Source organism: Nematostella vectensis, chromosome 12 (assembly GCF_932526225.1).
Source record: "Nematostella vectensis chromosome 12, jaNemVect1.1, whole genome shotgun sequence".
Classification (NCBI taxonomy): domain Eukaryota; kingdom Metazoa; phylum Cnidaria; class Anthozoa; order Actiniaria; family Edwardsiidae; genus Nematostella; species Nematostella vectensis.
Window position 1 is genome coordinate 9089392 of NC_064045.1, and position 12239 is coordinate 9101630.

General features: G+C 40.0%; 4 protein-coding genes across 5 annotated transcripts in view; 2 read left to right on the forward strand and 2 right to left on the reverse strand.

Moving 5' to 3' along the window:
• LOC5511732 (cytochrome b-c1 complex subunit 2, mitochondrial) overlaps positions 1 to 12239 on the reverse strand; it is a 30686-nt gene that overhangs the window by 14415 nt on the left and 4032 nt on the right. Inside the window, exon 4 of one of the 2 annotated variants that reach the window (XM_032381085.2) lies at positions 563 to 751. In XM_032381085.2, the coding sequence (XP_032236976.1) occupies positions 563 to 751 (189 nt within the window). Of the gene's footprint in view, positions 1 to 562; positions 752 to 12239 lie in introns of those variants that run through there. The other variant, XM_032381086.1, reaches the window with a different exon arrangement.
• On the forward strand, positions 1087 to 6164 carry LOC5511765 (E3 ubiquitin-protein ligase ZNF598). Its single transcript, XM_001632055.3, has 3 exons — positions 1087 to 1384; positions 3686 to 4446; positions 4845 to 6164. Exons 1-3 carry the CDS (start codon positions 1208 to 1210, stop codon positions 5989 to 5991), a joined length of 2085 nt encoding a protein of 694 aa, XP_001632105.2. The 5' UTR covers positions 1087 to 1207; the 3' UTR covers positions 5992 to 6164.
• Positions 6412 to 8792, forward strand: LOC5511766. Its single transcript, XM_001632056.3, has one exon. The coding sequence runs from the start codon at positions 6846 to 6848 to the stop codon at positions 7923 to 7925; it is 1080 nt and encodes a 359-aa protein (XP_001632106.1). The 5' UTR covers positions 6412 to 6845; the 3' UTR covers positions 7926 to 8792.
• On the reverse strand, positions 9015 to 12154 carry LOC5511733 (melanocyte-stimulating hormone receptor). Its single transcript, XM_032381087.2, has one exon. It carries the CDS (start codon positions 10865 to 10867, stop codon positions 9824 to 9826), a length of 1044 nt encoding a protein of 347 aa, XP_032236978.2. The 5' UTR covers positions 10868 to 12154; the 3' UTR covers positions 9015 to 9823.

The window sequence follows — 12239 nt, forward strand, 5'->3', positions numbered from 1 at the left end:
TAGGGCTTAATGTATAAACTATGCTAGCAATTAGGCTTACTGTTATAGTCCTATCCTTTAATCAGTCCATCGTATTTACATTGTACGCCGTGAAAGACATTAGTTGTGTGATTTCTCTACAGTAGATAGTATAAGAGAGAAAGAAAGGAAGTCACGCCAGTACCGGTCAGCGGTACTTAGTTATGTTACGTTCACCAAACCCTGCCTTCTCTCCGCCATCTTGTTTTTGCTGTGTTACGATACTGGCTTTGGTTCTCTGTTGATTAAAGCGTTTCCAAGTTGTGTCCTAGTTTGTGGTCTTATTCAACTGGCGTAACACCTACTGCATTATAACCTCCCAATCAAACTTGATTGGCCACGTAACAGAGAGATCAATATATTTTGTGCTATTGAAGACCAATCAAACAAAACAGACTTTTAGCTAATTCCTGTATAATTCTATCGCATTTTTTGTCATCACTCGCCGGGTATGAGGGAGGGCACGTAGACGCAACCTTCAGATGATTCCGCAGCGAAAATAACCAGATAAACATCAAAATGGGTAAATAATTATCAAACTTACTGTAGAAGGTCCAGCCTTTCGTATAACGCCTGCAATGGATGGCCCAGCTCGCCGCAAAGGCAACATTTTTCAGGAAATTTGTCCTGATGTAACAGCGATTTGATCCAGGAAGACTGGCCGGTAGACCATAATATGTAATTTCTAGGGTTATACCGCTTGGATTTGCGGGCTCATCCATGATTGGGTGTCCTGTGGAATATAAAAAAAGTTGAGATTTTAACGCAGTCTGAAATTTGGACGTATTAAAAAATATCGATAACCATTTATTTTTTTTATATGATTCCTCCAAGCATCGCATAGCTTTAATTACTTCATCTTTCTGCGTTTATTTTCGGGATTTAAAAGGGGTAAAAATTTTACGACAAAAAAAGCAGCCCTAACACTAAAAGGTTGTTATAATTCAGAATGCTTTATAAGAGAGGAAAAGGTGAAATCCAGCTACTTTTGAGATTTATTTATTATCGTCAGAGCACGCGTACATCACTTCCGGTTGCAATTTGTTGCGCAACAATCGCAAAAGTGACGTCACACGCCTAGCCTTCTGCCGCCATATTTTTTCGGTGTCGAAGAAGCAACAAAATCGTCCGTTTATTCCAAAGGTTTGCCTGGGATTTAGCCGCTAAACTAACTAAATTCTCAAACAAGATGAGTTCTAAACGAACAAGGAGTGAATCTAGCAATCTCTGCGTGGTTTGTTGTGAAGAAATCGAGTTTTCTGCAGTCGGGAAATGCGATCACCCGGTTTGCTACAAATGTTGTGTCCGGATGCGCGTATTGAAGCAAGAAAACTATTGCACTGTCTGCCGAAGTGAACTTTCCATGGTATGTAAAGTTAATGTGTTGTTATTGTTAGTATGGTTTATGGTCATGCGCTCTGTATTGTTTGATCAACAACTATCAATAACCTTTAGAATGCTTGATGAATTTGTAAACTGGTCCATGACTAAACTTTGAGCTTACCATACCAACCCTACTACTGTAAGTATAATAAAGGATCCTAGATTGAGTCATGGAAATTATTTCAATTCTTCACTTCAATCTCTACACTTTTTTATTGGTTTAAATAGAAGGATAACAAAAGATCATGTGATCAGCAATAGGCCAAAATATTCTTCAATTGTTTACTATAAATTTTGTTTAGATTTTTTATAGTTGTTGTTGTGATGAGTAAGAAAGGTTTATAGTTTAGAAAAAAGTTAATCTTCAATAACGTTTTTCCCTTCACATTAGAGAAGTAGGTGCTATTGGCCTTGGCCACTTTACATATAATGGACATTCAGTGCAGTTGCATAATTGCCTTTTACCTATCCAACATTAGAAACACCTTTCAAATTATAAGAGTCTAATGGAACTCCATAAGTACTGTTTGAATAATTACATTTATTTGACAGATTTTTATAAAAAACGCCAGTATTCCCTGCATTACTAAAAAGCGGAACCGGCGGAACCAGCAGAACCGGCGGAACCAGTCTATTCGCTTAGTTGTAGGGGTAGGGACGTTATACTAGGATCATCATTTATTTTCTTTCTAATCTGCAAGGCGATTAAACATTCTGTTGTGAAATGCTAAGACAACATCACTAAGCGCAAATGTGCTACGTTATTTCACGCATATTTGACATTCTGTCATATGCAATTTGTATGCAATTTCCGTTGAACGTTCCTAGTATCTGTTCCTAGTATTACCTCTAAGAAGACGCGCTTCTAAACAAGTGTTTTTGTTAATAATCCAGATACGCTTAGTGATGTTGTCTTAGCATTTCACAACGGAATGTTTAATCGCCTTGCGTTTTGTGCAGGTTAGAAAGGAAATAACTAAACGAAATATACTGGTTCCGCTGGTTCTGCCGGTTCCGCTTTTAAGTAATGCCGCAGTATTCCTGATCAGTGCTGAAATCAAATATACTGGTTATCTATATCTCTTTCAAACCCTGTTGAATAGGAGGCAATGATCTTTTTTTTTTTTTGGTGTGTGTGTGTCGAGGGTAACCTCTTAAAAAATATAGCATTAAAATAAATATATTAATATTATATATAAACATCCTACAACTTAGTTTTATAATCTGAGTTTGTCAAAAGATCTCAAAAGATTTTGTTTATAACAGCAAGTCCTATCCTTCCTCCCTGGTCATTGATTGTGATTTTACTTCTCTGTTTGTTTAGGTTTATCTTGTTGCTCACCCAGCGAGTCCTATCCTTCCTCCCTGGTCATTGATTGTGATTTTACTTCTCTGTTTGTTTAGGTTTATCTTGTTGCTCACCCAGCAAGTCCTATCCTTCCTCCCTGGTCATTGATTGTGATTTTACTTCTCTGTTTGTTTAGGTTTATCTTGTTGCTCACCAAGCAAGTCCTATCCTTTCTTTCTGGTCATTGATTGTGATTTTACTTCTCTGTTTGTTTAGGTCTATCTTGTTGCTCACCCAGCAAGTCCTATCCTTTCTCCCTGGTCATTGATTGTGATTTTACTTCTCTGTTTGTTTAGGTTTATCTTGTTGCTCACCCAGAAAGTCCTATCCTTCCTCTCTGGTCATTGATTGTGATTTTACTTCTCTGTTTGTTTAGGTCTATCTTGTTGCTCACCCAGCAAGTCCTATCCTTCCTCCCTGGTCATTGATTGTGATTTTACTTCTCTGTTTGTTTAGGTCTATCTTGTTGCTCACCCAGCAAGTCCGATCTTTCCTCCCTGGTCATTGATTGTGATTTTACTTCTCTGTTTGTTTAGGTCTATCTTGTTGCTCACCCAGCAAGTCCTATCCTTCCTCCCTGGTCATTGATTGTGATTTTACTTCTCTGTTTGTTTAGGTTTATCTTGTTGCTCACCCAGAAAGTCCTATCCTTCCTCTCTGGTCATTGATTGTGATTTTACTTCTCTGTTTGTTTAGGTCTATCTTGTTGCTCACCCAGCAAGTCCTATCCTTCCTCCCTGGTCATTGATTGTGATTTTACTTCTCTGTTTGTTTAGGTCTATCTTGTTGCTCACCCAGCAAGTCCTATCCTTCCTCCCTGGTCATTGATTGTGATTTTACTTCTCTGTTTGTTTAGGTTTATCTTGTTGCTCACCCAGAAAGTCCTATCCTTCCTCCCTGGTCATTGATTGTGATTTTACTTCTCTGTTTGTTTAGGTCTATCTTGTTGCTCACCCAGCACCCTGGGTGTCTATGAAGGAGAAAGCGCTGAAGGGCCTAAGTGATAAAAAATATGGGATCTACTATGAGACAAAGGAAATCAGGGATAATGTTAAATTTCTACTTGAGCATCGTTGCTATATATGTCCTGAGCAAAGGCCATTTCAAACCTTCAAAAAACTCGAAGACCATATGCGCCAGACCCACCAGCTGTACTTCTGCGCTCTGTGTGTTAAACATTACACCAAGTTTAGTCATGAACGGAAGGCTTATACCCGCCAGGATCTAGCAAGGCATCGGCGCATAGGAGACTCTGATGACAAATCCCACAAGGGTCACCCTCTCTGTCAATTTTGCGATGAGCGTTTTCTCGATAATGACGAGTTGCATGGTCACCTGCGGAAAAATCACTTCTGGTGTCATTTCTGTGAGACTGACGGAAAGCAGCTTTACTACAATGATTATCCCAATCTGCGGGAGCATTTTCGTCATGATCACCTTCTCTGCGAAGAGGACGAATGTAGATTTGAGCAGTTCACCAATGTGTTCAGGACTGATATTGACCTACAAGCCCATAGGGCTAACAAGCACGGCAGGAAGCTGACTAAAGCACAGGCTAAACAGGTGCGCCAAGTGGAGTTGGACTTTACATACAATCGCCCCCCTGCGCAGGGCAGAAATATTACAGGAAGAGATTATAACGAGGTGAACTCTAGCAACAGGCGTCACAGACGAGACCGAAAACCCCAGGGTATAAGGTTAGTTTATACTTCAGAAGTGACACTATAGCACACTAAAAACTGGTAGTTGACTTTGATAATTCTAAATTGTCAATATTAATTATTCAGGTTAATGAATGCAACTATATTTGGGAATTTAGATTGAAAAGACGAAATAGTACTGTGTAGTATACCACAGTTAGATATAACTGTAATTTTCTTGGTTGGATAACAATTATGTTTTGAATGCCAAGATTTATTTATTACAAACTTAAGTATAGAAAAGAATAACCAAAGATAAAAACATACTTTTAAAAACCAGGTAATATAACCTTTGTTTCCAAATTACGCCAAGGAAATTGGCCTTTTTTTCAGCACAGCTTCTAAGTTATTTGATTTTACTCAATGTCAAGCCAAGTTTTTTTTTCTCTCCACAGTAACCAAGAGCAAAGAGATATCCAAGCAGCTGTAAAGTCATCCTTAGAAAGTGCACCTCGTAAACCCTCTCCACCCATACCTGAGGAATCACCTCCAGGTGCAATGGCTGCACCCATTCCTACCCAGGACAATAACCACTACCCTTCTCTCCCTGGCTCAAAAACACCTTTATTAACACATGTACCCTCTAAGCCTCTCTCTGTCACTGAACATTATCCTGCACTTCCTACTGCTAAGGCTGGGAAAAGTAATGGATCTCCTAAACCTTTCAAGAAAAAGGAACCCTCTAAAGGGACTTTTAGGGGTTCTTCCATTAATAGTGGAATACACTCACATGAAGATTTTCCTACTCTTGGGGGTGGTGTAGGTGGTGGGGCTAAACCGAAGTCTACACCCTACACCACCCCTCAAGGGGTTTCAACTGTTAACCCCCCACCAGGTTTAAGTTTGGTACAAACTGTTGCACCAAGTCAGCCCCCACCAGGGTTTGGGGCTGAAACTCAACCAGCAAAAATTACTGAAGACAAGAAGAAGAGTGGTGTACCCCAAGGACAGCCTACGGCCACCAGTGTTTCAGTCATGGATATAACTACCCAGAAAAATGCAGAAGATTTAACTATAAGTAAGAAACCAGAGAGTGTAAACAAACAGGAGCGTAACCAGGCTTTGATCGAGACTATAAGAGCACTGTTAGGCAATGATAAAGACAAATTTCAGCAGTTTAAAACACTCTCCGGGACATTCCGTCAAGGTCTTTGCACAGGTCAAGAATACTATGCTGAATGCATGCATTTATTTGACCACAATTTCACTCAAGTTTTTACTGAGCTGGTAGATTTACTGCCAGATCCGCACAAACAACAAGAATTGCTACAAGCTCACAATGATGCCAAAGCGCTGGCTAAACAACAAGGGAAAAAAATTACCAAGGACTCCTCAAAGAGAAATAACGCCTGGGTGGCCCGGCCAGAACAACAGGCCAAACCAGTTCAAAGACAAGTTCCTAGTCACCCGCCTGGTTTGTCAGCACCTGCAGGGGTAGAAGCTGATTTTCCGTCACTTCCTGTCGCGTCCAAGCCAATGCGCCCAGCATTTTATCGCCCCAATAAAACTGCTCTTAAGAGTGCTTGGGTGCGAGGAAAGTAAATAATTTGTTGCCAATAATTTTATTGACTTATGTTCTGTCTGATACTTCACCTTTTACCTCATTCTTTCCCGCTTATAATGTTGCCAGTATTTTTACAACTGTACATTTTGTGTCCCAGTATTTTGTAATGGAATAACACTGATTTTATAATAAACCATTGGGTTTATCTGCAGTATTTTGTGAAGTTTGTACTTTATAGTTTGTGAGGAAATGCAGCTTGAAAAGTGCTCAAGATTTAGATAAACAATTGAGAAACACCATGGATCGGGATCGTGTTATTTTTATGATGCTTATGGAAAAACTAGTCTTCTACGTACCTTATTACACTTAATTATGCGACGTCAAAATTTTGAGATGGCGATATTTCGCGACACTTTATTTTTGCAAATCTTTTAAAATCGCGAAATTCTCGAAATTAAAGTGACGCTAAAAATTAAGTGTAACAGGTAGTAGAAGCAGCCGTTCTGACTTCTGTCTCATAGACTACTGTATAACCTCTAATAAGTTCGTTGGGGCTCATTTAATTGTTTGGCAGTCATCATAAATAGCAATTTTATCAGTGATTACGCCTTTCCCTGGCATTTGGTTGTCCATTTTGATCACTTGTTATGTTGTATATTTTTTTCTTAGAGGAAAGGGGAGGAGGGCGCAATAGAGAAGCGGGGGATGGAAACCCAATTGTACACCAAGGCAACCCCGACGTTGTGAGAGAGTGAGGCGTTTTCAGACCTCTAAGGGGGGCTCCCTGTGGTTAATTACTGGAACTCCCGCTAGCCATGGAAACCGTGGGCTCAAAGTCACAAGACTCAAAACATCCGATAAAAACAAAACGCACGCAATAGTTTCGCCGACAATGTTACTGTGTTTTTTCGTTCTTGCTCTATTCCAAGGTACATTCTCGCTCATTCACGTCCAACCAAACATGAAGACATTCTCCTACGCCATCAAAGATGGCCAGATGGCACCAGGAAAAGAGAAAACCTTGTATGAACACAGCACAGGACAACCGGGAGTGATAACCGAGCAATGGTTCACTGGACAAGATGTTATGAACGAAAATGCTACTGTGCGATACTATTTTGACGGCGAAGTCAAACCTAGCTTAGAATTCAAGCTTTTCGTTGCACATGGTGTTGGATTTAGTGAGAAAACAGAAATGAAAAACCTTCCGTGGGCAACAAAGCGACTCGGGCACACGGCAAACGGTGGAATCTATAACACTATTCCTATCCCTTTTGGTAAATCCTTTCGAGTTACCGCAGAAAATAATAACACTGGAAATGGTTATTATTGGTTTATAATTCGTGGTGTTGAGAACTATCCAGTCGTGCTGGGTGATCTAGTGTTACCACCCAACGCAAGGCTAAGGTTGTATAAGAACGAAGGTGTTACTCTGAAACCATTCGAGTTTCTTCCATTGGCTGAGATCGAAGGCTCAGCCGGCGCGGTGTTCATGGTAACTCTGGTTGGTAATAGCAGTAATTTAGCTTTCTTAGAGGGATGTCTCCGCGCATTCATTGACGACCCACAGCGTATAACCTGGCTTTCATCAGGAACTGAGGATTTTTTCCTTTCAGCATACTATTTTAATGCTGGGTTATTCCAGAGTGATGACTCTGGGGTGACTTATGTGAATGACACAGGATTTGTCAGTGCTTATAAATTTTTTGAGAAAGACCCTTTGTTATTCACCAAGTCATTTGAGCTGTGGTGGAGATGCAGTGATAATGATGTACGGTACGACCCACTGGGGTGCCCCCAGGGATGGCCAGAGCGATACTCTGACGTTAAATATAAAAGCAATAGCAGTATGTTCAATGATAAAGAAATTCACAAAAAAGTATTAGAAGGTTATGAGAATGGAAAGTACAGAGTTGGTATAAGTGCAAAACCAACAACTGTGACAACATACACTTGGATATATGAGTGGTGAAAATGAATTCTTCTACTTGCATACATTTTTTTATTTCACTTGAAGATTATAAAGCACTGTAAAACAGGGGGCTGGGCTTCTGATTACTGAATGTGATAAGCTTAAGATTTCAATGATCTCTTAACTTTTCTGTATATCAATATATTTTTTTCTTAAAATTGTTAGATTTCAGATACTTATGGCTGCTTAATCAGTGTACTTTTATATGATAAAACTAAACCTGGCACTGTTCATAGGTTCATAAGTTGGCATCTGAAGTGATCACAAAGAAAGTTAAAAATGAAGTCAACGATTGCTTTATTATAGCAAATTAATTATACCAATGTAAACTTTCTTTTTTGCACCATATTTCCTCAAAATTAGCCAATTATCATCAACATTGTTTGCACATGTATGTTTTTCCCTAAACAATCAATCAGGTTCAATTTCTGTAAATATTTTTAGTTTTTCCTTCCTTTTTTGATTTCCAGAAAAAACTCAAACTCCATGTCGTTTCTACTTTATTATTGATAAATATGGTAGTAAATTACTTGGCCAGATTATTTTCATTTAGGCTAAGTTCAAACGCTGTATTATCCATGAGCCGTATTCAATGCAAATATGTGCAAATGAAGATGAAACAATCAACTCGATTCGTTTGCATGCATTTAAATTGAATAATGCTCATGGATGATACAATGTTTGAACTTAGGCTGAGTAGAAACTAAGATGATTGTATATTATCCAACTATATCTATTTTCTTGTAATAATAATTATCAATAACTGCCTATGTATAAAGATTACTTAGGACAATGTAAATACAAACATCAAGTGTAAATTACATTTTATGATATAATTCTATTTGAATAAAGCACCATCACAATTTAGTACAAGACTTGTATAGTGGAAGCACCATTGGTTGGTTAGGGTGCCTCACAAATAAATACCCTGTGCCAGCCCCCATCATCCTAAAACATACTAAGTACTAATTAGGGAAAGAATTTGCGATATTATCTTGTGAATTTGGTAGAAGAGTTATGAAACCTTGCTTTTAAATAGTTATTTCGAGATTCCTATCATCTGAATTTATTTTCTTTTCCTCCTCATTCTTTTGCGCGTGCTTCCTGTGTCCCCGATCTCCGCGATGCCCTGGGTCCCCGAGGATGAGAAATATGAGGTTGTACAACCTAGTATTTTATACATATACACTATATACATAGTCAATATATCCCATCCCCCATAGCGGTGCATTGTGTCCTCTAGGGCTACGCTTCTTTATAGAAGCTATCAGCCACAAGACCTGCGCACCGTGGTGCTTCGTATTACTTAGGGCTCCGCTTCTTATCGGAACTACCCATGTGATCTGCGCCCCGCGGTGCTTCGTGCCACGTGCCACATAGAGCTCCGCTTCATATAGGGAGTATTCATGAGGCCTGAGCAGCGCGATGATTCGTGTCACATAGGGCTCCGCTTCATGGCGTCTGCGTGGTGTTTCTAGCCACATAGGCCTCCCCTTCTTAAAGGAAGTATCTATAAGACCTGCGTACCGCGGTGCTTCGTGTTACTTAGGTCTCCGTTCTTATAGGAACAAATCCGTGCGTGTACGCCACCTAGTGCTCCGTGCCACATAGAGCTCCGCAAGATGAATCCATGAGACCTGCGCAGCGCGGTACTTCGTTACACAGGGCGGTACTTCTTAAATGAAGCTTTCATGAGGCCTGCGTGGTGTTTCGCCCAACATAAACAGATATAAGGCTCTGCTTTTTATAGGGGGTATCCACGAGGCCTGAATAGCGCAGTGCTTTGTACCACATAGAGCTCGCTTTTTATTGGAACTATCCATGAGGCCTGCGCAGCGCGGTGTTTCGTGCCACATTGGGCTTTGCTCCTTACAGGCGCTGTGTCACAAAGGGCTCCACTATTTTACTACCCATGCCACCTGGGCAGTGCGGCTTGGATTCACTTCATTTCTCCTAACACCAACCATCTCTCTTAACCAGTTCACAGTTCCCCAAACCGCGTTTCGCAGTTCCCTCATCTTCCAGAAATAGATTGCAGGGTTTAACGCAGAATTTATTGCAAGCACGCATAGCGCAATCTTTGTAAAGTATGCCGAAACGCGATGGTCGTTTGTAAGAGCATCGTAGCTCACGGAACAAAGTATAGGAAGATAGCAGATAACAAACGCAAAATAGACATAGAATGAGCTGATGAGGGATTTCTTGTAACGGCGGATACTTTGCGGCTGTGTATTTGGGGAATCAGACGCGGATCCCTCTAATGAACATGCTTCTGTGACGGAGAAAGTTCTCGTAAGGCTCATATCTGCAGCTTGTATGTGTCTCTGGTGTTTCTTGACTATTCTATAGATCTTGAAATAGCTTATGAAAACTATGCTACATAATATTGCCGTGTTTGATTTAGAAAGAATACTGAAGACTCTTTTATACTTGGTGCCAAAAAAGAACCAAATTACAACCACAGAGAGAGCTGTTAGCCAGATCGACACAGCAACTAAGATCGCCCTTTTCATTGTCACGATTGTTGGATACCGGAGATGTAGATAAAGAGCTAGGAATCTATCCACGGCTACCACAGTCACCATGTAAAACGAAAGGCACGAGAAAAAAGTGGAAGAAACGATCATAGTCAGAGCCATGTAACAATAGGTTGCTTGGATTTCAACCGCGTTCAGTTCCAATACAAACCATGCCATCAATACAGGCTGCACAACAAGGCCAACAACAAAATCGGAAAGGGCCAAGTTGAATAGGAAAACTGTCGATGGCTTGTGAAGCGCAGGTGTCCTCCATATCGAGATAAGGATTAAAGCATTCAGGACGATGGCGGGAAGAATGGTGACTCCGTTTAGGATAGCGACGATGATGAATTGCGTGTTAGTTATTTGGCCATACTGGACCCATTCGGTGAAATGATAACATGAATAGTTGTACGCGAGCATCTCGTCGTTCGGCTTTGGGCGTCAAATATGAATTGCGATTGTTGCGTTGGTTAGTTCTATTCTACACCTGCTGAAGATTGCAAAATTGTTTTAACATTCAAAAACAGGAAACAGTCATGCAAACCTTGAAAATCTTGACTTTTTAAGACAATGAATTTTTGACGGTGTTATACCATATGTTTCTAAGGACTACAAATATTTGTTGTATTCAATGTCGACATATTTGCTATTATGATAGTTACAGTACTTTATTCAAAGTTTTTTTTTAGTCGGAATGAGTCTCCACTAACAGGATTCCTTGGATTTTCATTGGCAGGCAACTCGATTAACAAAATATCCATATCACTAAGCTTTCTTCTGATAAATTATATGAAACAGTCATGTTCAATTAGGATGTAGCACGAATTCATGTTTTTTTCTCTGAAGCAGGTGCCAAAATTCACAGGCGATTCTCAAGCGATTCTTCCCAAAAATGTAGCCTGCTAGCCGGTTCTCCGGGATGGGGGTGGATTGCAAGGGAAGATTTTTTTATTGGCCGGCAACAGCTTACAAAATATGATATTTTTTAGCTTAGTACAAATAATTAGATCGAAGTACCCTCCAAAAAATCAATCATCGGACGCAGAAACAACAGCACAGGTGTGTCACTCCTTCGTGTTACTCATATGCAGGTGTCAAGACATTGCAGGCGATTTTTAAGCGAATTAGCAAAATTAACATACGTTTTGCTGTCAAAGCATTGGGAGGAAAATTAGCGATGAATGATATTTTAAAAATCCAATATTTTCGTGTGGTATTTCAGGATAATGTGCTAATTTTAGCAATTTTTGCTTTTGCCTAGACAACACTCGACAACCAAGAGTTTGACCCCATAAAAAACTTAACCCCCTTAAAGAAACTTGTAAGAAAGGTTATAGGGAAGAAGAGGCATTCAATAGAAATGCAGACAAAATACAGGTTTCTCTAAAAGAAAGCATTAGATATCTTATGCTCTTTTATTCTTTTTTAATACTGCTTCACGGAAATTTTTCTAGAGGACATTGCGTTCAAGTAATAATACAAACGGTTGGATCAAGCCAGAGGTTTGTGATAGAGGGCTATACAGGGGCGGTGAGGGTTATTTTCGTGATCCGTGAACGGCCTTTTATGCTTATCGTGAATCACGCCGTGATTCGTGAAAGGCGAAATTTGATCAGCGTGAATCGTGATCTATGATCTTTTAAAAATGTGAATCGTAAGCTCCGAGCAAAGATTGATCATTGTCGTCAGTTTATCGTGAAACGTGATTTCCGATTTTTGAAACTCGTGAAACATGCAAGGAACTCCCCCCCTTCCCGCCCTTATCGTGATTACGTGTTTACGTGCACGTAGA